This window comes from Muscardinus avellanarius, assembly GCF_963383645.1.
Source record: "Muscardinus avellanarius genome assembly, chromosome: 20".
Taxonomy (NCBI): domain Eukaryota; kingdom Metazoa; phylum Chordata; class Mammalia; order Rodentia; family Gliridae; genus Muscardinus; species Muscardinus avellanarius.
In genome coordinates, this window is record NC_137806.1 from 8,882,993 (window position 1) to 8,907,551 (window position 24,559).

The 24,559-nt window shown below is 45.5% G+C and overlaps 1 protein-coding gene across 1 annotated transcript; it reads right to left on the minus strand.

Annotated features, from left to right (window-relative positions):
* Window positions 1–3,931: 3,931 nt before the first annotated feature.
* On the minus strand, window positions 3,932–23,600 carry PTCHD3 (patched domain containing 3; the record flags this gene model as incomplete). Its single annotated transcript, XM_080717190.1, has 4 exons — window positions 3,932–5,424; window positions 8,467–8,612; window positions 21,127–21,248; window positions 22,305–23,600. The coding sequence occupies 4 exons, from the start codon at window positions 23,598–23,600 to the stop codon at window positions 3,932–3,934; spliced, it is 3,057 nt and encodes a 1,018-aa protein (XP_080573316.1).
* Window positions 23,601–24,559: the final 959 nt, after the last annotated feature.

Genomic DNA, 24,559 nt, shown 5'->3' on the forward strand with positions numbered 1-24,559 from the left:
CTACTCTGATAGAGCTGCCTGAACTAAGATAATTGCATTTAGTAAATGGTGTATATTCTTGGTGAGGAAATGACATCTTACTTACAGGTAATGGTTTTGAGAAAGAAAAGGTTTCTCGATTTTATGAGAAACTGATCTAATATTTGCTATAAATTTAGTCATTTCCAAAAATAGGACAATATTGAAATACTCTGGAAGTTCAAAAGAGCACTAATTAGTATGGAATTAAGCTCAATTTGAAACATAAATTTCTAAAACCATTATTCAAACTTACTTCCTCTCAAGACAATAAATATGGAAGTCTAAAGTATGTTTCAATAAATGTTTGTATAAGGTCAGTGCATGTATATCCAGGGTACAACCTCCATATATATGTGAGAAACTTAGGATTGGGGTGTCTTAGGGGCTGGAAAGCTCCAGAGATAAGAGATCCCCTCCGTGGTAACAAGCAGGGAGGAGAGGAGCCCCACAGTCCTACAAAGAACCTGCAAGAAAGACGACCTTGTATTCAAGCTCAGAAAAGGTGTGTATTAGAACATCACTCCGAATCTGTGACTTAATTCTCCTGATCCTTTTCCTCTTTTGGAGCATATTCCAACCCACGGACCACTTTAGCAAGACAAACTGGGAAACGTGAAAGGAGAGGCCCAGCCAAGGCTACAGCTGAGAGTGCGGCTAAGCAGAACTGCTTAGAGTAATTGCTGGCTGGCAAGTCCCTTCGTAGCAGGCATATAGAGGCTGCTTTTGCTAAAAGCACTAACCCTTCACTTAGACCTGCAGATGCCAATGGGTACTGATAGCTTGGCACCTCTGCCTTCGTGCCTGTCTCCTAATTACCTTAAACTTTGGGTCAGGTTCTTGCCTGGCTCTGCACATAGGCATGTTAATGAGTGTAATAAAGAGTGTAATACAAGATTTATTGCCCTAAGATTACCTATCTCATCCCCCTTTAAGCCTGAGGACACCAAGATGAGAGTAACTAAGATAGTTTCAAGATTTTCAGGGTCATTTGCCAGAGCCCTGGAGTGGTGCCCAGAGGTCTCCAGTCAACGCCCTAAACCTTTGGTCACCCTGGATTCCAGTAACAGCGGACCCTGTCAGTCCGTCACCCCACGATGAGATCCCCCACTAAATGGGAGCACTTCCAACATGACGGGAACTGAGCTGCCCCCACTAAGCAGAAGCAGTCGGCCTTCAAGTGATAGAATTCTCCAGAGTCACCTTGGGGAACCAGCTGAGAAAATAATCAATGGAGACCAGGGCCTGGCTGGGATGATCCACGTCCCCGCTATGCAGCCCCGGAGCCAGGTCTTCGTTCCCCCTTCCTGTAAGCCCTCAAAGTCTGTCAGTCCCTGCAAGACAGCTCTTTGGTCACTGTACCCTCTATCTGTTTTTCCAGCCATGTGAATTAAGGCTCCTTTCCTGCCCTTCGCTACGGACCATCTCTTTGATTGGCTTATTGGGAATGCTGGCTCAAGGACTCAGGTGGCACCTTCAACTAGTGGGCCTCATCCTCCTTGTCCTCAAACCTGTGTTCAAACTGTACTTGTCACATGGAACTGCTTGGCTCAGGTCCCGGCCTGGGCTCCAGCACCAAGAGGGCGGTTCACTTCCTATTTCTGGTCCAGCTGACTTCCAGCTGCCAGGGCCCTGTGGGCTGGAGATCTGGCTCCGCCCTGCAGGACTCCCAGTTTGAGAGAATTTGGCTGCTTTGCAGCCACACATGCACAGAAATGGCACCGATGTGACATGTGTCCTAAGGTGTCAGCACTGCCCTTTCCAGTTCAGTTCTCTCCTAAGACTGTTGTGAATCTGATACACTTGACTTTGTTACTGTTTTTTTTTGTTGTTGTTTGTTTTTTTTGCGGTATTGGGATGGAACCCAGGGGCATTCTACCTCCGAGCTACACCCCCAGCCCCATTTTCTTATCATTTTGAAACAGGGTCTCACTGAGTTGCAAAGGGCCTAACTAGCCCAGGCTGTCCACAAACATGTGATCCTCCTGTCTCAGCTTCCTGAATGCTGGGATTACAAACATGTGCCACCATGCCTGGCTTTTGTTGCTGTTTTTTTTTTTGTTTTGTTTTTGCGGGTCTGGGAATGGAACCCGAGGGCATTTGACCTCCAAACTTACACCCCCTGCCCAAGTTTTTTTTTAATTCTTTAATTTGAAACTGGGTCTCACTAAGTTGCGGAGGGTCTCACTAAGGAGCTGAGGCTGTCTGTGAACCACGATCCTCCCGTCTCAGCCTCCTGAATGCCGGGATTACAAGTGTGCGCCACCACGCCTGGCTTGTTGGTGTTTTTAATTCCCTGGCTCCAAATGTACCCTGTACGGTCAGTCTAACGTGAGCATGAGAAGTGAATACTTAGAATGGAAAGTGCACAAAGTCAGACCTCTCCCTCCCGTGACCCCACTTAAATAAGTGTTCAGTGTGGTTCTTTACCCTTACAGTTTTCTATTCTTTGATGTGCCTATATCTTTTTCGTATTATTTTGGAAGTTGTTTTATGTAGTCAGTTTTCACCCACCATTGACAGGATATTAACATGTCAGCGCATGCAGATTTCTCTTGTTCTCTTGTGCTTCTCTATACTTTTCCAATACACGAATGAAACCAGAGTTAGCCAGAATCCTTTTGATTTTTGCGATAATGGGGATGGAATCCAGGGACATTTTACCTCGGAGCTACATCCCCAGCCCTATTTTTTATTCTCTATTTTGAAACAGGGCCTCACTGAGTTGCAAAGGACCTCACTACATAGCTGAGGCTGTCTGCGATCCTAGATTCTCCCATCTCAGCCTCCCGAATGCTGGGATGACAAGTGTGCGCCACCACGCCCGGCTGGCTAGAATCCTCTTGATGGACTCATAAGTTCTTTAGAATCATTTATTCTAATATACCATAGTCACTGAGTGAATTCCTTTTATTTAACCCACAAAGAACAACTATGTCTATGAGAGACAATTATTTTTGAGTGGATTTACTAGGCCAAAGGTTATGTCCTTTAAGACTCTTACTACAGCTACTAAGAAACTGATATGAGCAGAGGCTTGATCTACTTATATTGTCGAAGTTTCTGCTTTGCCTCAGCTTACCCAATGTCAGCAAAGTGAGTGATGTGTGCCACTGCCATCTCACTTTGGGTTAGTTTTGAGCTTCTTGCTTGGTATCTCTGTATTTCCTTTTCGGGTGACTAGCATCTAAAGTCTTTTGCTGGGTTTCCTACTGGACTGCTGATTTTCTTTCTGACTTACAGGAACCATCCATATAGTAGGAAAAGACACTTTTCCTGTGATTAAAGTTACATATTAGTCGGGCGTGGTGGCGCACACTTGTAAGTAATCCCCGCGCTTGGGAGGTGGAGACAGGAGGATTGCGCAGGTTCGAAGTCAGCTGTGCTGGCTTAAGAGACAACTGTTTACAAATAAAAAATATATATATATATAAAAATAGGTCTGGGAGGGTAGCCCGGAGGTAGAAGGGTTTCTAGGAACCCCAGTACCACCAAAAAAAAAAAAAAAGTTACACTGTCACTTCTCCATTTTTCTAGTTGTCATGGCTTATTTTTGGTGTTGAATTAACTAATGCTTTTCTTTTGTAAGCAGTGAACCTTTCACCATGAGAGGTAGACTTTTCCCTTTTTGTAATAATGATCTCTCTTTTCATTAATTATTGACCCACCTGCAAGAATCAATGAAAAAATGCTTGCTAGAAGCACAGTGAAAATAATATTTTAATATAAGAATAATTATTTTTCTCAGGATACATTAAATAACAATTTAAAATAGGATTTCCAAGTCAAAGCAGCATGTCTTTAGTTTACTGACCATTTATCATAGTGTACCCACATAAATCAGATTGAATTGGGACAATCAGGAATTGTATAACTCATCTATGATTTTTTTAGTGGATTTTCAAACAAACTTTCAAAAAAAGGTTAAGAATACCGGAATAAAAATTAGACCATGAGCAGCCCCAAAAAACATAACAAGAAACATAATCTTAAAAAATGTCCTGAATATGTATGCTTTTGCTGTAGATAAAACACACACCCCTATTATTGTTGAAAATGCACTTTGTAACACTGGATAGCCTAGCAGATATAACGCCTCAATCGACTTTTTGTTTACTGAGGACTCAGAACTGCAAACAAATGCGTAGGAAATATGTGCAGAAAAATCAAAAGAAAACCCAATACAAATGACGAGATTCATCATGGATATGGAATCGAGATTGACATTCCACAATGACATGAAACCTGTTACTCCTACAATCACAGAGGCAATAGCAAAGGTCACCCACAAGGAACACATTGGATGAGGAATTAACAGCAAAGAAACAAGGAACATCGCTACTGATGCAACCATGACGTTTTGAACAGTGTTTTCTACGATAGCAGTGTACTGATCGAAATAGATGAACGCCTGGTTATACACCATTAGGGGAATTTCACATTTTTTGGCTATGTCTCGTAACTGGAGTAACATTGACTTCTTATTGTTTGAGGAAGAGACACCCATAGTCTGAATGAATCCTCGGGAAGAAATAATTTCATTAGATGACGAAATATTAACATCATACATAAAAATTGGAATAGCACTTAAAAAATCAGAAATACCATTTAGGAAAGTATCCTTATCATTAGGATCATTCCCACTACTTCTCATATATTGCACATACGTTTGTAACCAAAACTCTGTGAGATTTCTATCTACATAGTCATTTTCTTCAAAATTCACTATACATTTTCCCAACTTTTGCCTTACATCTTCATCCCAGTAGTTGATACTTTCAGTAACAATAACCATAACCCTGGGACCAAGATCTGAAAAATAATCTTCCTCTATATTAAAATATGGCGTAATATAGGAATCATCACTTGCTAGATTGCGAAGATCTAAACCTTCCTGCACTTGGAAACACCCATAGATGCTGCTTGCGATATACAAAAGGTACAGCACCACCACGAAAACCTTGGATACAGTGTTTGTGAGGAAAGGACCAAAGTAGTCCCTAAAGAACACATTCATTGGGTGGATATCAGTTCCATACTGATCTGGGACAGAACAGAATGGGGCACAGAACCTTCTGAAAAAGGAATCATCCCCTCTTGGCTTTTTCAGCCAGCGTAGGCAGATTATTTCTCTTTTACCATCGAGAGCCATAAATGCCCCAAAACAGGTGAGGCTATAAAAGTAACAAAAGAGCAAGGTTGTTCCTGTGTAGATGCAAAAGTATCGTATGGACCTGAAAGAACTCATTATCCCTGTATAGAAGGCCAAGACATTGGTGAGGGTGGTGATTGTAATGGACACTGCCACCTTTGAGTAGACTTCAGACATCCGCTGCTTTATGGTGTCAGAAAGGCTGGTCTTCTGCCAGGCAGAAATTATGATAAACATGTCATCAACCCCAACACCTATAAGAAAAGAAACACTCTTCATACATATATATTTTTTGTGTGTGGGGGGTATACTGGGGATGGAACCCAGGGGCATTCTACTTCCAACCTACACTCCCAGACCTATTTTTTATTCTTTCTTTCTTTCTTTTTTTTTTTTTTTTGGTGGTACTGGGGTTCCTGGAAGCCCTTCTACCTCCGGGCTACACTCCCAGACCTATTTTTGCATTTTTATTTGGAAACAGGGTCTCCTAAGCCAGCGCGCGCGGCTGGCTTCGAACCTGCGCGATCCTCCTGTCTCTGCCTCCCAAGCGCGGGGATTACAAGCATGCGCCACCACGCCCGGCTTATTCTTTATTTTTTAACAGGGTTTCACTGAGTTGCAAAGGGCCTCACGACATAGTAGCTGAGGGTATCCGTGAACCTCGACCCTCCTGTCTCAGCCTCCCAAACGCTCGGGTTTTACAAGCATGGGTCACCACACCCAGCTCTCTTCACACATATTAATACACATCAAGAATTAAACAGATTGACTATTTGCTTTTTCTATCTTAAAATCTTATTTATCTTGCCCAAACTCTGCTTAACTGCTGCCTTTTTTATGCTACTTTCTCTGGTTGCCTCTGGATTCACAACAGAATCCACCACTCCTTCCTCTGTAGTAAGCCTTTGCTTTGTACATACTCCTAACATTAGCACACGGCCTAGCATCCTCTAGTCCCAGTCTTTATGTAGGATGTGTTAGTGATGAGATCAGAAAACCTGACTGAGTACTTCTGAGACCAGAAACAAGGAGCAAAGTAAATAGTAAGGATCTTTACAAATACTCCCTGCTAGGTATTGAGTTCCCTTCCACAGAGACTTTCATGATAGGTTTGAAATAGAATGGAAGAACACTGGAAGCCTTTGAAAAGTTACCAGTGAAACCTGGGAAAGGAGGATTAGAAAGAAAAGGGACTAGAAAGGGAAGGCCGAGCACCCTGTGGATGTACTGCCATTCCTCAAACCTCCAGGACAGCTGACATTACTTTCTCTTGTGTACTTCTGTTTTCATGTTTATTGATACAAAGTCAGTATCTGAACTGAAACGTTGATCTTGATTTCAATTTCTTCTTCATGGATTACATGTTAAAGTTAGGAGAACAGCCACCTGTCTCTAGTACAGACGGTTCATGAGTAGGATAAAGGAAGACAGATCCACACGGGCACAAGGCTTTGTAGGAGGTCATAGGCTGCACCGTGGCAGCCCGCGCCACCAGCTTTGAAGATCCCGTTGTGTTCAGCTGGACAAAAGGGAACGACACTAAGGACCACAAGGAGCTCACTGGTGTTTCTTAGGTATTTAAAAGCTGATTGTATGATGGGGTTATAGTCTATGCTTGTGATCCCAGTATTTGGAAGGCTGACACAGGAGGATTGGGGGTTTGAGGCTAGCCTCAGCAATGTAGGGAGGCTCTCTACAACTTAGTGAGACCCTGTTTCAAAATTAAAAAAACAAGCTCGTGGTTTAGCTTGGAGATAGAATGCCTTTCGGTTCAATACCCAGTACCAAATAAAGAAGTAAATAAGTACTAATTATTCATAAAACCTTGTTCAGAAACTGTCCTCACATATTTCATGCTTAAGTTGCTGAATCACACTTTATACATACTCACTCCTATGTGAACAAGACTACCAAGGTGATTTCTATTAAATCCATTACATGCACCCCGATCATAGTTACTTATGGCTGCGGCAGAGCAAGCCGTGCGCCTGAATGTGCGCACTGGAAGCCACGCCCGGAAGAGGCAGCAGAAGCCAACACCCAGTGCGCAGGTCTCCCCATCTCCTACGGGACACCGCAAGCTATTCCATCTCAGCTGCTTTCTTTTCAAAATTTAAATGACTTTGATTTGTTTTAGAAAACTTTGACAAATTAGCAGGGTACAAATATAATATTTTGTAGCAACTTTAAAAGATTTTTGCAGTACTCAGGATGGAACCCAGGGTCATTCTACCTCCGAGCTATACCCCCAGCCCTATTTTATATTCTTTATTTTGAAACAGGGTCTCACTGGGTTACAAAGGGTCTCACTAAGTAGCTGAGGCTGTCCTCAAACTGTGATCCTCCCACCTCAGCCCCCCAAATGCTGGGATTACAAGCGTGCACCACCATGCCACGCTTATTTTTTTTATTACTGCTGCAACATAGTCATACATTTTAATGAAATACAAGATGGTAGAGGCATACATGCACCCATTACTCACTTAACCCTTACCCAATGACTTTGATTTCTAATGCTTAAATTTTTGAAGTACAATGAATACAGCAAATATTACAAACAACTGTAATTCTACCCTTCAGAGATAATCTCTGCTAATGCCCTGATGTATATCCACTTAGATTTATTCTATGCAATATGCTTAAAGAACACTACTGCTCCATTTCAAACATCTTCATTTATAACCAGAAATTTTAACATATGTATCTACCTTTTTTAAAAGACTAAATATGATCCCAGTAATCCAATATGGTATGCTTGATTAGACAAATCCCACATTGATATGTGATTGGGATGTTTTTGATATTTTCTTATTTTAAATCCACCAAATTAAACATAAAAATATGTGTACCGACTTACATTTTCCCACAGAAAAATTTGTATACAACCTTCCCCAAATATTCAATCTTGGTGAAACTGAATAACCGGAAAACAAGTTTTCTCACTTTTTTGTTGTTATTTTTGATGGTGCAAAGGATTGAACCCTGGACCTTATGTGCTAGGCAAGTACTTTACCACTGAGCTACATCTCCAGCCCAATTCTCCTGCTTTAAGTTTAATTTGTCCACCTGATTAGCTGACAGGGCAGTCTTCTTCTTGTAATTCCAGCGAGTTCTATTCTGCTTTATTTGTGTGCATGTTCCCTACTTGTCCATTTGGGGTACTAGATTTCTGCAACTCTAAAGATCTTCCTGTTTCCTGACACATGTTGGATCTGTGCAGCCACCTAAATATAATTTTCCTTTATCGACCCCACACCCCCACATGCAGTGTACAGCTTCACATCTGGTGTACTCACCCAGAATGAGAAACGGTGAATTTGCAACTATGATCACAAATGGCACCCCAATGTACAGCATCAGGCCAAAGCTGCTCACCACTGCCAAGATAACAGAGACCACGCCAAAGACTGCAACGAACATTTTGTTTCGTATACAGTCAAACCTACAGATTAGGAAAAATAATCATGTAATTTGTGGTGGTGGCTTCCATCCCGAAATTCCATCAATTTATAACATTTTTGAATTGGACACCAAGTCAGAAACCTCTGGGGCAATCATTTCCATAATTGTCTGCTGGAGACCTTTAACAGTCTAGGCACTGTCCCAGACCAGCCAACAAAGAGGGGTGTGGTGTGGGGGGAGAGATGGAATCTGTACTTTTGCCAGATGGTCTCGGATGATTCTTATGTAGCAAGCCAAACACGAATCCATGGACTAGCATTTCAGAATCTCAAGGTTTACCAAAGCACGTCCTATGGTTAACGCCACTCTAAATCTTCAGAAGGATAAAATGGAATATAATAGGTAACAGGTGTCTAAGTCTTTTCTGCTGCTATAAACATATCTAGGGATGGGTAATTTCTAAAGAATATTAGACTTATTTAGATCAAAGTTTTGGAGGTCCTGTGAGCACGGCTGTGGCATTTGGTAAGGTCCTCTTTGCAGTGTCGTAACATGGCAGATGACAGCACCATGGGAGTATATGTGTGAGGGAGAGAGAAAAGGGCAAGACAAGAAACCAGACAGGTTCAGGGCCCTGCTTGCTCTTTTTAGAACAACTCACTCTCACAGAAACTAACTGGGGTCCTACGAGGAGTACATCTGTCCCTCCCGAGGTGGCGCCCCAATGACCTAGCCACTTTCCACTAGGCCACACTTTTTCTCTTTAGCAGGGTACTGGGGATTGAACATAGGCCTTCTGCATGCAAGGCAGTAAACACTCTAACACTGAGCTTACATCTTCATACCTTTTTATTTGAGACAGAGCCTTGCTAAGTTGTCCAGGCTGGGCTCAAACTTGTAACCCTTCCATCTAAGGCCTCCCAAGTAGCTAGGTTCACAGCCATGTACCACTTTACCTAAGTAAGCCCAACTTCTTCAAACTATCACCTCTTAATACTACCACACTGGAGACTAAGATTCTAGCACAGGAACTCTTGGAGGGAACACTGAAATCATATCCAAACCATGGCAGAGAAGCAAGCTGTACCACAGACAGGAAACGTAACATCTGTTTAGGTTTTCACCCACCCCTGAATTCCAGCTAGCCATAAAAACGACAATAAATAGCTCCTGCATTCCAAAGCTAGTTCAGTGTATATTGTGGTTACCAAAAAGTATGAAAACCTTGTTTTAAATCATTTTCAAGATGAGAAGTTTACTGTTGAAGTAGCTTTGTGAAAAAGTGGCTACTAATTTGGAAAAAAATGGAAACATACTACATTTTGAATGACCTAATCTCTACTTGTCAGACCAACATAAATGAGATCATGAACAAGACATTTAAAATTTGATTTAGTGCTTGATCTCAACAGCCACAACATTACAAGATACTCACAATAACCTCTGCTTTTAGATTTTACTTGCTTGAAAACAAATGATTGATACCTGCCTTCAGATATTTTCCTATGGGGAAAAATACCAAGTTTGGACTCAAAAATCTAAGCGGAAAAACTAAGTAACTGAAACCAGTGATTCCAAAACAATAGGAATAGGATCAAAGATCTTTTCTAGGTAAAACCACATTCCAATAGATGAAATTTCTTATTATATGTTAAATTTCCCCGCTGCAGATTGTATTTCACTTTTTCCCAACCTGCTAGTGCTATAGATTAAATTCAGTGTCTCAAATGAAAAGATATACACATATAAGTTGCAGGACCAAAAGTAAATTTCTTTTTTACAATAAAATTTTATTATAGTTGCTACTTTCATAAACATCAATAATGGCTTATAGGCGTTAAAATACTAAAATAGCAAAGATGAAGAAATCAGAAAGATTAGTGAAGATGAAAGTTATAAATGAACTGTTTGTCCCCACTCCTCCCTCTGGGTTCTTGAGGGTGTTGTGTGTATGCAACTTTCAGAGGATGTGGGAGTGGTGTATGTTATTGCCTATAGTGACTTTGACTAGTTGTTATGTTGGCTTTCTATAAATGACCTTTCTTTTAATGTTCAACAGACAATGGAAAGAAAGATATGAAAGTGGACCATCATAGGAATTTGATGAATACATGGATACTTCAGTTCCCAAGGAGAATCTTAGTTTAAACAGTTTATCAGAACCACCTGGGCGTGGTGGCACACGCTTGTCATCTCAGTACAAGGGAAGAAAACCAGGAGGATATAGCAGGTTTGCAGTCACCCTCGGCTACTTAATGAGGCCCTCCCCAATTTAGTGAGACTCTGTTTCAAAAATAAAGAATAAATACAGGGCTGGGGGGTTGCTTGGAGGTAAAATGCCTCCCAGTACCCCCCCCCCCCCCGACACACACACAGAGGAAAAAAAAAAAAAAACACTAAGAAGGAATCTTAGAACTTTAAGTTCCCTGGGACCCAACCCTGATGGTTCTGGAACAGTAGGTTGGTGGTGAAGCCACGTTAGTCTTTGTATCTAAAACCGTGCTAACATTCTAACTCACGGGCACATCTGGGCACCACTCACAGCAAAATGGCCAGTTTTCTGAATTTCCTATTCTGTTAGCAGATCTAGGCTAAATTAGAAATCATTACATTTAGAGAATGATGTGTGTGCTCAGCGTATATGCAAGGTATACCCTTCATATATGTCTGTTGAGATAGGAAAGATGAGATTCTTTGGGGGCGCGCTGGGGATTGAACCCAGGGCCTCGTGCATGGTAGGCAAGCGCTCTGCAACTAAGCTACATTCCCAGCCCAAGATGGGATATGTCTTAGTGACTAAGTAGAACGCCCCACTCATAACAGAGTAAGAAACCTCCAATGATACAAGAGGAGGGAACAAGACTTGTCCAAGAAACTTTCTAAAGCGTCCATAGGAGGAACTGCTCTACAGTGAAGCCCAGAGAAGGTGTTAGAGTAGACCATCATGGCAGCGTCCATGTCAGAAGAACTTCCCCCATTCCCTTCTCTCTCCTCTCTGACCATGCTCCAACCACAGACCAATTCAGCAAGATGGAAAGTAGACGTGGTGGGAGAGGGCTGGGAAGTCCCTTTGCCCTTGGGCATCCCGTGTGGCATGGTTCCAGCCAGGATGGTGGGGAACCCTTCGCTCGAAATCAAGTTACTGCTTGTGTTTATTGCATGGGCATGGACATTTTAATTCTCACTGGAGAATGACCTAAGAGTGACCATAAGCCGGGCGTGGTGGCGCACGCTTGTCATCCCAGCATTCGGGAGGCTGAGACCGGAGGTTCTCGGTTAGCGGACAGCCTCAGCTACTTAGTGAGGCCCTCTGCAAATTAGGCCCTGTTTCAAAAATAAAGAATAAAAAATAGGGCAGAAGGTGTAGCTCAGAGGTCAAATGCTCCTGGATTCCATCCCCAAACCTGTAAAAAAAAAAAAAAAAAAAAAAAAAAGTGACCATAGAGTCATAGGGCCTCCCTGCATTTTCATGGGACAGAGGAAGAATTTGCTTTGCCTATAAAACATAAAGAGAACAAAGTTCTTTTCAAATAAAGTTGTTTTAGGTTGACTTTCTTTTTTTTTTCTTTTTTTTGTTTGGCGGGTCTGAGGATGGAACCCAGGGGCATTCAACCTCTGAGTTACACCCTCTTCCCTATTTTTTAATTCTTTATTTTGAAACCGGGTCACACTGAGTTGCGGAGGGCCTCCCTAAGTAGCTGAGGCTGTCCGTGAACCGTGATCCTCCGGTCTCAGCCTCCCAAATGCTGGGATTACAAGCGTGCGTCACCACACCCAGCTTTAGGTTGATATTTCATGAGTCCTGAGTGTTTCAGATGTTGGTTAGGTAAGCATAAAAAGTTTCAAAAAGATATATAAATCAACATGAGATCTTCTGCACTATTGTCTGAAATCATATGTAAAGATAAGCAAAAACTCAATAAACTTGTACCTTCAAAACCAGTTACTGAGTAAAAAGGTTTTGTCAAACCAGCTCTGGGTATCTTATAGATACTAGTTTTAAGTACGTTTTATCTTTAACAGTCCTGAATTTTTTTCCAGATTCTTTTTTTGGATTCTTTGTTTTTGAAGGGATGAGGTCTTCCTTTCCAGAATTACAAAGTCATGAGGTAGTTTACTGCCGCTCCAGAGGTCCTTCTGTGGTCAATTCCTTTTACTACCGGGCCTCATCTGTTTCTTCTTAAATCTAGATAGTTAAATTATATCATTTGGAGGCGACCCCCCTCTCCACCGGGAAGGACCCCGGGCCCCCGACCCTGGGCGGGTGGGCAGGCGCTGGCGGGGTGCCCCTAGGCAACCCCCCTCTCCACCCGGAAGGACCCCGGGCCCCCGACCCTGGGTGGGTGGGCAGGCGCTGGCAGGGAGCCCCTAGGCGACCCCCCTCTCCACCGTAGGACCCTGTGGTCCGGGGCCCCTGGGCCCCCGACCCTGGGCGGGTGGGCAGGCGCTGGCCGGGCACACCTAGGTGACCCCCCTCTCCACCCGGAAAGATCCCGAGCCCCCGACCCTGGGTAGGTGGGCAGGCACCGGCGGGGTGCCCCTAGGCGATCCCCCTCTCCACCTGGAAGAACCCCGTGCCCCCAACTCTGGGCGGGTGGACAGGCGCTGGTGGGGCGCCCCTAAGCGACCCCCCTCTCCACCTGGAAGGACCCTGTAAAAAAGGAAAAGAAAAAGAAAAAAGGAAAATATCGGAGAGGGGTCAAGGAGGTGGCGGATGCCAGGATACTGGAGATGCAGACAAAACTTATCCAAATGAACTGGAATTATTGGAAAAATTCCCCGCTAAGGAGGATTGCTTCTTCTCTACATTGTTAAGAATCTTGGACATCACCTGTAAGGAGAGAGACCTTAGTGGAGACCAAGGAGAAAGGCGGTGCTGAAAGCGGTCTCTGCGTTGGTGGTGGAGAATTGTATTGAGGAGAAGCAGAAATCGGAGCCTACCAACCTTATTTATTTATTTTTTTTTTGGAGAAATTACACCAAAGGTTGAATGCTACCGTTGCGCATGCTTAAGAAGATTGGACAAGATTCAGAGTGAAAAGAGAGCTTGGGAAAGATTTGAAATGGTGGAGGCAGTGGCAGTGGCAGTGGCCAGTACTCAGGGGAGGCAGAGATCTGATACATTACACCTGGAACTTTTGAAGTAATGACCCTAGAGGCAGAATGTTACCACCACCACGCACCCTTGAGAACGTGGGACAAATAGTTGGGCGAAGAGGGTGCTCAGATTAGAGCCTGCTGAGAGGTGAGGCCAGCGACGGACACAGCAAAGCTGGGATCGGAGCCTGCCGTGAGGCAAGGACGGTGCTGGGGCCTCTGAGACTGGGATCGGAGCCTGCTGAGGTGTTAGGCCAGTGCCGGGGCCAACAGCCAGCATCGGAGCCTTCCGTGAGGCAAGGCCAGTGCTGGGGCCTCCGAGGCCGGGATTGGAGCCTGCCGAGGGGTTAGGCCAGTGCTGGGGCCAATGGCCGGCATCGGAGCCTTCCATGAGGCAAGGGCCATTATTGAGGTCTCCAAGGCTGGGATCAGAGCCTGCCGAGGGGTTAGGCCAGTGCTGGGGCCAGCAAGGCCGGGATCGGAGCTTGCTGCTAGGCAAGGCCGGTGCCGGGGCCTCCGAGGCCGGGATTGGAGCCTGCCGAGGAGTTAGGCTGGTGCTGGGGCCAATGGCTGGCATCGGAGCCTTCTGTGAGGCAATGCTGTTTATTGAGGCCTCCGAGGCCGGGATCGGAGCCTGCCGAGGGGTTAGGCAGGTGCTGGGGCCAGCGAGGCCAGGATTGGAACCTGCCACGAGGAAGGCCGATGCTGGGGCCTCAGAGGCTGGGATCAGAGCCTGCTGAGGGGTTAGGCCGGTGCCGGGGCCACTGGCCGGCATCGGAGCCTGCCGAGGGGTTAGGCTGATGCCAGGGCCAACGAGGCAGTGATCGGAGCCTGCCGTGAGGCAAGGCCGGTGCTGGGGCCTCCGAGGCCGGGATCGGAGCTAGCTGAGGGGTTAGGTCAGTGTCGGGGCCAGCGAGGCCAGAACCGGGGCCTCCCATGAGGCAAGGCTGATGCTTGAGCCAGCGAGGTCTGGATCAGTCCACCGGGTAGCCAGGCCACAAATGGGGCCATCAAGAGTGGGATCAGTATTTGCAACGCGGCATGTACAGAGAAATATCGCAGAAAATTAAAACCAGATGCTTCCCCTAATCAGCAATAACTAGGAGGAAACGGGCAACAGGAAGTGGTCGAGCTATAGCAAGGGCCCTATAGTGAAGCAATTAAGGTGACCAATCAGAGGGTATGGAATAGGGGAGGATGGAGCCTCTTTAAAAAGCAGGAGGTACATAAACATATGTATCAAAGTTAATCACCAAACAAGCATGGGATCGAGGGAGGGGGAGGGGATGGGATGGGGGCTGGATGAGGGCTAATTGGATGATGTGTGCTTGTATATCCTCTCAAGTCTTATATTCCAATGTGATGTATGATTACAATGCACCAATAAAAATAAATTAAAAATAAAATAAAATACTAAAAAATAAATAAATAAATTATATCATTTGTTCCTAAACCTACCCACAATGAGAATCAACTAGAGAAATTTTAAAAATATAGATTCCCAGATTTAACCCTGAGATACTTTGATTCAGTAAGGCAGAAACTGAGAAGATGTGGATTAGATCTCTTTGGGGGATTCTTTTTTTTTTTTTTTTTTGTAGTACTGGTTCTGGGGATAGAACCCAGGGGCCTTCTACCTCCGGGCTATACCCCTGACCTATTTTATATTTTACTTGTAAACAGGGTCGCCGGGCGTGGTGGTGCATGTTTGTAATCCCCATGCTTGGGAGGCAGAGACAGGAGGATTGCGCAGGTTCTAAGCCAGCCGCGCTGGCTTAAGAGACCCTGTTTCCAAATAAAAAAGTATAAAAAATAGGTCTGGGAGTGTAGCCCGGAGGTAGAAGGGCTTCTAGGAACCCCAGTACCACCACCAAAACAACAACAACAACAACAAAAAATAGAGTCTCACTAAGTTGCTGAGAGCCTCACTCAGTAGCTGAGGCTGGCTTTGAACCTGCGTGATCCTCCTGTCTCAGCCTCCCAAGTATTGGGCTTACAAGCATGCACCACCACGCCTGGCTGGGGGATTCTAATATGAGAATAACTAGGATCAGCCGGGCATGGTGGCGCAAGCTTGTAATCCCGTGCTTGGGAGGCAGAGACAGGAGGATCACGCAGGTTCAAAGCCAGCATCAGCTGGCTTAAGAGACCCTGTTTCCAAATAAAAATATAAAATAGGTCTGGGTGTGTAGCCCGGAAGTAGAAGGGTTTCCAGGAATCCCAGTACCACCACCAGAAAAAAAAAACTAAAAACAAAAAAACAACTCTGTTGTTTGCTAATATTGTTTACACTGTAGCTTTCTTATCACAAGAACTCAAACTATCCTCAGATGCTAGATAACAATGCCAAGTGCTTAATAAGATAAAAGCCACATCAGAACAGTAAAGACACCCAAGTCAATTAAATTAGAATCTAATTTTTTAAATAGATTTAAATAGATTTAAATTTATTTGCATCTTAGGTCTATGAACTTTTCTATCTTTTAAATAGAAAAGATGGGACCATCGTCTGGTCCCATCTTTTTTCTAATCCACTATTTTCTGATAGGCAAAATTTTAAAGTAATCAGGTTTAAAAGGTAAGAGTTTAGCACCAAATGTCAGCAAAATGGTAGAAAAGGAAGCTCTTGTCTCCCTACAAAACATCAAAAAGTAAACAGAAATGGTCAGAAGCAACTTTATGAACTCTGGAAAACAGGCAACAGAGAAATCAAGCAAGTACAGAAGGCAAAGGGGGACCTTCAAAACAGGCTCTGCTGTGAAACAGGCTTTACAGAACGTCGCGTGCCTATCCTCCCTCTCTCCCTGGTGGACTGGTAATCTTAAAGGGTAAGTATCAGGTGTACAGAAGTGGACTCCGTGTTACCATGGCAACAGTCTCAGAACAGAAGACTTCAGGTGGTGGTGGCCCAGTTCCCAGTGAGGGATTCCCTGGATCTGGAGGCAGCTGAGCTGACCTTTGTTCACAAAACACTGAATATGTCTTCACCTGTTTGGGGATACCTGAAAGACTGATGCAAGGTGTTCCTCTTTGATCTATGTAACTCAGAGCTCAAAGGGCTGGAAAATACTGTGAGCCCAATTCACAGCTCTCAGGTGCATAGGGCAAAAGATTATAGCCCAAACATACAAATTCTGTCTAAAGCAAAAGATGGGGATTTAGACAACCTTGTTCACTGGGGAATAGAGGAACCAAATAAAAATTCTGGTGAAGGTAAATTCATGGATAAATATTAAAAGCAAGTACTATTGCACTTCTGGTTGTAACTCCACATTGTATTTCCTAGATAATTTGTTAAACAAATGAGCCCAGTGCATGGTACATACCTCTAACCCCGGTGATTTAGGAGGCTGAGGCAGGAGGGCCGCAAGCTTGAAGCAGCCTGGGCAATTTAGTAAGATTCTATTTCTAAATAAAATATAAAATAAAAAAGGGCTGGTGATGTAGCTTAGTGGTAAAGTGCCCCTTGGTTCAATCCCCAGTGCCACACATACCAGAAGGGCTGTAACAAGCAGATGCATACAAATCATTACGTTACAGGGCACATCATCTATAAAGATGTTTTGGGGAGCGGAGAGAGGTGTGTAAGAACAGAGTTTTATTGTTTTTGAGGTTAAATGGGTATCAATTCAATGCACAGTCACATGCCCCAAAAGATGATTTGGCTAATGATATGCTGGTCAGTGAGGAAATGCATACACAATGGTAGCTCCACATGAGAATGGAGCTGAAAATCCCTGTCACCTAGTGAATACGCAGCCGCAGGTGCACAAAGAAAGGACGCTGCAGGAGAAGAAAAAGAATCTCCAAGAAGATCCATACTGAAGGGTAACAGCTTTGTGGACCTCCACAACCCTTTAAAAGTTACGAAACATGAACCCCAGCACCAAAAGGTTCTCACTCGTAGAGAGGAGTGTTCAGGGTGCATCACCTGTTTACAAGCAGTCAATGTGTGAAGTAAATACTGATGGAACTGGATGGAGAGGTAGCCGGCTCTGCAATATTGCCAATTTTGATAATGAACAATACATCTAGGCAGAAGTTAGTAAGGACACAGAGAAGATGAACGCCCCAAACCATGAGACCCTGCAGAGATTCCTGAACCATTAACCCAACAGTGGCAGAATATACACTCTTCTCAAGCGCACATAAAATAGTCCCCGGATAGACCATATGCTAGGTGGCAAAATAAGTCTGAATACATTTTTTAAATGAAATTATACAGACCTTCTTTTAAAACCAATAGTGGAATAAAAGTACAAATCAATACTACAAGAAAAACTGGAAAATAACAAATATCAAAAATTCAACAAATAGTCGGGCATGGTGGCGCACACTTGTAATCGCAGCGCTTGCGCTTGGGAGGCTGAGACAGGAGGATCACACAGGCTCAAAGTCAGCCTCAGCTACTGAGTGAGGCTCTCAGCAACTTAGTGAGACCCTCTTTCCAATAAAATATAAAATAGATCTGGGAAGCCAGGTGTGGTGGCACACGCTTGTAATCCCCACACTTGGGAGGCGGAGACAGGAGGATCGCGCAGATTCGAAGCCAGCCACACTGGCTTAAGAGACCATGTTTCCAAATAAAAATATAAAATAGGTCTGGGAGTGTAGCCCAGAGGTAGAAGGCCCACAAAAAAAAAAAAAAAAAAAATCTGGGAATATAGCCTGGAGGTAGAAAAGCCCCTGGGTTCCACCCCAGTACCCCCCCCCACACACACACACACACTTCAACAAATAAACTAAACGATTACCCAGTGAGACAAAGAAGGGATCATGAGGGACATTGGAAAGTACTTAGTGACAAATGGAAATGAACACACAACACAACATAATTTATGTAGTCCATGGACAGGAGTGCTCAGAAGTAAACATAAGAAAATTACCTTGAAATCAATAACCGAACACCTCGAGGAATTAGAAAAAGAAAAGCCAAATCTATTAGAAGTGCCAAATTGTTCTCCCCGAACAAAGTATCTTATCCTGGGTAACTCATAAAGAAGAGAAATTTATTGCCTACATTCTAGAGGCTGGACGTCCAGGGCCAAGCTGTTGGCCGTGGTGAGGGCTCACTCTGCTTCACAGGTGGCTCCTTCTTCTGGGTCTTCACACCGTTCGGGGGCTGGGAGTCTCCCTTGAGACTCTTTTGGATGCTTTTACCGGCGCACTGTAGTGTCGCATCACAATGTAAATCGTGTTGACAATGACACACATGCACGCGACACTTGGTGCCTCTCCGTTCATGGACGGCATCTTCTGTGTCCTCACACAGTACAAGAGGCTAACAACCTCCCTGGAGACTTTTATGAGAACACTAATCTTATTATAATAATTTCCCATAGCCTCAACTCTTCATACCATCTCATGGCGGATTACGTTTTGAAATATTAATTTTGGGAGGACACAGACATTCAGACTATAGCAAGAAAGAAGAAAATATTAGGCCAGAGAGAGAGAACAGAGAATCAATAAAACTAAAGGTTGGTTCTTTGAAAAGATCCAAAACTTGATGAAACTTTCTCTATAACTACAAAGAAAAGACACAAATAACTAAATCAGACATGAAAGTAGAGACATTACTACTGATATCATAGAATGACTTATGAAAGAACACTATAACTGTATGACCACAAATTAAGTAACCTAGATAAAACGCACAAATTCCTACAAATGACCTACTCTGACTTAAAATGAAATACAAAATCTCAACAGACTTAACAAGTAAAAAGCCTGAAAAAGTCATCAAAAACACCCAATGAAGAAAGCCCAGGGCCAGTTTCAATGGAAATTCTACCAAACATCTGAAGAGACATTTCAGAAAATCCTACTCAAACACTTCCAAAAAAACCTAAGCGGAGGGACACTTATAACTCAAGACTCTCAGATACCAGCACCAGACACAGAAATTAGATCTTTATCTCTTATTCATACAGATATAATAGTTTTCACCAAACTTTAGCAATATATCATAACCAAATAATAAATGCAATGCCAGAACTGCAAGGGTAATTCAACAAGAAAATCAATTCAGTAGATTAAATTAATAGAACAAAGGGCAATCACATAATCACCTCAATAAAAGCAGGAAGGACACTTGACAAAATCCAGTGTTTTTCCATGATAATGCTGAAAAGCTAGGAATCAAAAGGAATTTTCTCAAAATGTAAAGGGCATCTATGAAAATTGCAAAGCTAACACATTCAATTCAAGGCCAAAAGATGGAAAGCTTCTCCTTTAAGGAACAAGGCAGGCACAGGTTCAAAGCCAGCCTCAGCTGGCTTAAGAGACCCTGTTTCCAAATAAAATATAAAATAGGTCTGGGAGTATAGCCCGAGGTAGTAGGCTCCAGGGTTCTACCCCCAGTACCACCAAAAAAAAAAAAAAAAAAAAAAAAGAAAGAAAGAAAGAAAGAAAGAAAAAAGAAAAAAACTAAAGACTTTAATAAATGGAAAGATACTTCGTTCATGGATAGAAGACTTACTATTGCTAAAATGCTGTATCAATCTGTATATTCAATACATTCCTTATCAAAATTCCAACAGCCTCTTTTCCCTCAGAATAAAGAAGCGAGCCCTCAAATTCTTGAATTCCTGTGGAATTGCAAGAAACCACAATGACCCAAATAATCTTTTTTTTGTGTGTGTGGTACTGAGGGTGGATCTCAGGGGCTTTCTAGCTCCGGGCTATACTCCCAGACCTATTTTTTATACTTTATTTGGAAACAGGGTCTCACTAAGTTGCTGAGAGCCTCACTCAGTAGCTGAGGCTGGCTTCGAACCTGTGCGATCCTCCTGTCTCAGCCTCCAAAGCGCAGGGATTACAAGCGTGCGCCACCACGCCCGGCTCAAATAATCTTGAAAAAGAACAAAGTCAGAGGATTCAATATTATTCAGGCGTTTGAAAGAACCATCTGACACGTGACAAGATGGGCCTTGAAAATATTGTACTGAGTGAAATATGTCAGTCACAGAGAACGAATCCCAGGCAAACTCAGAGGTGGGAAGCAGAGTCGCAGTTAACTGGAGGAGGGGAAGCAGGGACGCCTAGGGAGTCACTGCAAATCATCCTAGAGCTATTTGGAGGGATGGGAACCTGGAAACGCTGTGATGGTTGTACAACAGTGTGGGTATAGTGAATGTCACTGTATTATACATTTAAAATGATAAGATGGCATATTTTGTTATATATCACAACTTTATTTACTTACTTATTTGTGGTGCTGGGCTGGAACGCAGGGACTTTTCTACCTCTGAGCTAAACTCCCAGACCTATTTTATTCTTTATTTAGAAACAGGGTCTCACTAAGTTGCCGAGAGCCTCACTAAGTAGCTGAGGCTGGCTTTGAACCTGTGCGATCCTCCTGTCTCAGCCTCCCAAGCGCGGGGATTACAGGCGTGCGCCACCACGCCCGGCTCTCACAACTTTTTTTAACAAGGAAAACTAATAAAGTGTTTTACCTGAAGCATGATACGACTGCAAACAGTATAATCAGCAGGTATGCCAAGTGAAACAAAGGAATCACCGTTGTAGACGTTGCCTCAAATTCCAGTTGTCTGGAAAGTGATGTGAAGTGGACCACCTGCCACAAAACAGACCCCGGTGAGTAACAGTCGGCTCCCGGCCCTGGGTATGAGTTACAGGCACCATTCAACCACTCGACTGACAGACAGGTTCAAATTCCGTGAAACACCAAAATGTGTGCGTTATAATTTGGGGACCGGAATGTAGATCAGCTTCTTCCCCGGAGAAGCTATGTTGTGCTTTCCAAAGTTTCAAACCTCAAACTTACAACCAATATGCCCAACCCGAAAGTGTGTATAATACTTTAAGATTTTTTTTTCTTTTTCTTTTTTTGGTACTGGGGTTCCTGGAAGCCCTCCTTCCTCCGGGCTACACTCCCAGACCTATTTTATATTTTTGAAACAGGGTCTCTTACGCCAGCACGGCTGGTTTCGAACCTGCGCGATCCTCCTGTCTCCGCCTCCCAAGCGCGGGGATTACAAGCGTGCGCCACCACGCCCGGCATGTATAATACTATAAGATTTTGTTTTCATGTCAGAGAGGCCTGGTCTTCAGGGGCTCTTTCCGGTATCCACCTCACTCTGAGCAGGGGTATTTCTAATATCGGCAGCGCTGCCGGCCCCCAAATGATTAAACAGCTAATGTGTGTCTTACCCTCGGTCAGGTGCTTTACCCTAAGTACCGGGACAAAGGCGGAGCTCTTTATCTTAAACAAACCCACGGAACCTCCACTTAAAGGTTCCTTTATCCTCAGTGGGCTCCCAACAAGGCACCTAGACACCAGCGGCGGCTGTGAGTAATCACTTCACCAGCGGAGGCTGTGAGTAATCACTTCACGGTGATTCGTCCTTCTGGACCAAACCCCAAATGAAGCACGAGTAGCCATGTCTGTGCCCTACAGTCCTAGGGTTGGATATAGGACTTCTCCACCGGAACGCTTGCTAGCAAGGATTTCTGACTTGCGGCGTCCTTCCATGCTGATTTAAGAAAGTCGGGCCAAGTAACCACCCGGAGCAAGGATTGCTTCAAACAGGGAGCTGTCCTGGGACTGTCCCGAGCCCGCCTCCTGCCTCCGGCTCCTCTCCCCTCCCGGGCCCTGCTGACCACCAGGTACCTCGATCTTCTTGAAGGCCAGCCTGCGGGTGATGTTCTTAAATTCGTCCAGGAAATGAACCAGCCATTCTTTGCTCTTCTGACTCTCCTCCTCCTGTTCGGTCTTCAGGTAGTACACCAGCCGCATGGCTTTGGTCTTCAGGAGCAGCTGGCCCCTGCCCATGGCGGGGCCCAAGGTGTTTCCTCCGAAGAAGCCGGACAGGTAGAGCGTGAGGCCGGCGACCGTGTGGATGGGGAAGGAGACGCCGCTCAGGTTGAGCGCCCGGTTCTGCCGCCAGGCGTGCAGCAGCGGGTTGGGGGGCACGCAGAGGCCCCCGTACCTGGCGCACACCTCCTGGTAGCGGATCACGGCGGACCCGTTGTCCCGGGCCACGAACAGAGTCTGCACCGTCTGGTCTAAGGCGCTCACTTCGGCAAAGATGTCCGGCTCCAGCACGGTGCTGGAGCGGGAGACCACGAGCAGGGAGACGAAGTTGGTCTCGCGGCTCATCCTGGGCACCGAGAAGTGGTGCGAGTCGTTGCTGCTGAAGCGCTGCTGCACGAACCTGCGCTCGGCCTTGGCGGGGCTGCCGATGGGCGTGTACTGCTCCTCCAGGTCCTCGTGGGTCTCGCGCGGCAGGTACACGAAGCCCGAGCCCAGCGCGGCCGTCAGCACCACGGGCACGAGCAGGAAGGCCCAGGGGTGCGCGCCCGCCGTCCAGCCCAGCCGGTGGAAGGCGCGCGACAGCGGCTCCTCCAGGCAGTCGGTGCGGCAGCGCCGCGGGGCGCCCGCCCCCCGCTCCGCCCGCCCCGAGGGCCTCCGCGCCGCCTCCAGCCCGGCCTCCAGCCCGGCCTCCGCCTCCGCCTGCACCACCCGCCCGGCCTCCTTGGCCTCCAGCGCCCGCCCGGCCTCCGCCGGGGCCTCCCTCCGGGCCTCCTCCAAGCCCTGGGCCTCCTTGGCCTCCAACCCCCGCCCGGCCTCCTCCAAGCCCTGGGCCTCCTTGGCCTCCAACCCCCGCCCGGCCTCCTCCAAGCCCTGGGCCTCCTTGGCCTCCAACCCCCGCCCGGCCTCCTCCAAGCCCTGGGCCTCCTTGGCCTCCAACCCCCGCCCGGCCTCCTCCAAGCCCTGGGCCTCCTTGGCCTCCAACCCCCGTCCAGCCTCCGATGGCGCCTCCAGCCTCGCCGGGGCCTCCGCCTCCCGCCCGGCCTCCGCCGGGGCCTCCTGCCTCTCCTGGGCCTCCAGCTCCTGCCCGGCCTCCGCCGGGGCCTCCTGCCCGGCCTCGGCCTGCGGCGCGACCTTGGAGGGCCTGCGGCTCATCCTGGTGCCCACCGAGGCGGCCGCCCGTCTGGCCAACCGCGGCGCCTACGGAGGCCGCGCGGCCAGCCCGGAGCGCGAAGCCTGCGCTCCCAGCCTGGGGGGCCTGGTGCCGCGCGCCCCCAAAGAAAACTCAAAACGTCAAATTGGTATATCCACAAAAACCAGGATTTTTAAATTAAAATGAACAAGAAACGAGAGCCAAGGAGGTAGCTCGGAGGTAGAATGCTCCTGAGTTCAATTCCCAGTACAAAAACAAGACAAAAACCGACGTGGCGGCGCACGCTTGGAATCCCAGCATTCGGGAGGCTGAGACAGGAGGGTCTTGGTTCGCGGCCAGCCTCTGCTATTTAGTGAGGCCCTCTGCAACTCAGTGAGACCCTATTTCAAAGTAAAAAATGAAAACTAGGGCTGGGGGTGTAGTTCGGACGTAGAATGCTCCTGGGTTCAATCCACAGTACAAACACAAAACAAAGTTATTCTAGAGGAATGGAATCGGGGTTTAGTTTTGTGAATCGAGTCTGTTTTCTGGAATCGGCTTTCTAATTAGATAATTCTTAACGCACCAAGGTTCTATTTCCAGTGCTAAAGAGTGCTGGAAATTATACCATGGCATGATGTTGCGGTAGAGATTTAAAATACCACTACTGGATACTCCTATTCAAATACTTATAAAAAGCAAGGTCTTATATAACCATGTGTTCAATTCCTTAAGATATATTAATCGAAATAACTAGTATAGAAGGATTGACTGGCTGTTCCTAATCGCACTGAAGAAAGTGGAGAGGAAAGGGACGAGGCCAGAGCTTCGAATCCCAGCTCAAATACTATACGAATGAGCCAGAAGTTCCAATGTCTGTCCTTAGGAAAACGCTTATTTCCGGTATGCATAAGATGGAAAGTTTCGGGGAAACAAACATAATTTCACTCTGAGAGTGAATGAATTACAATGCAAATTGAAG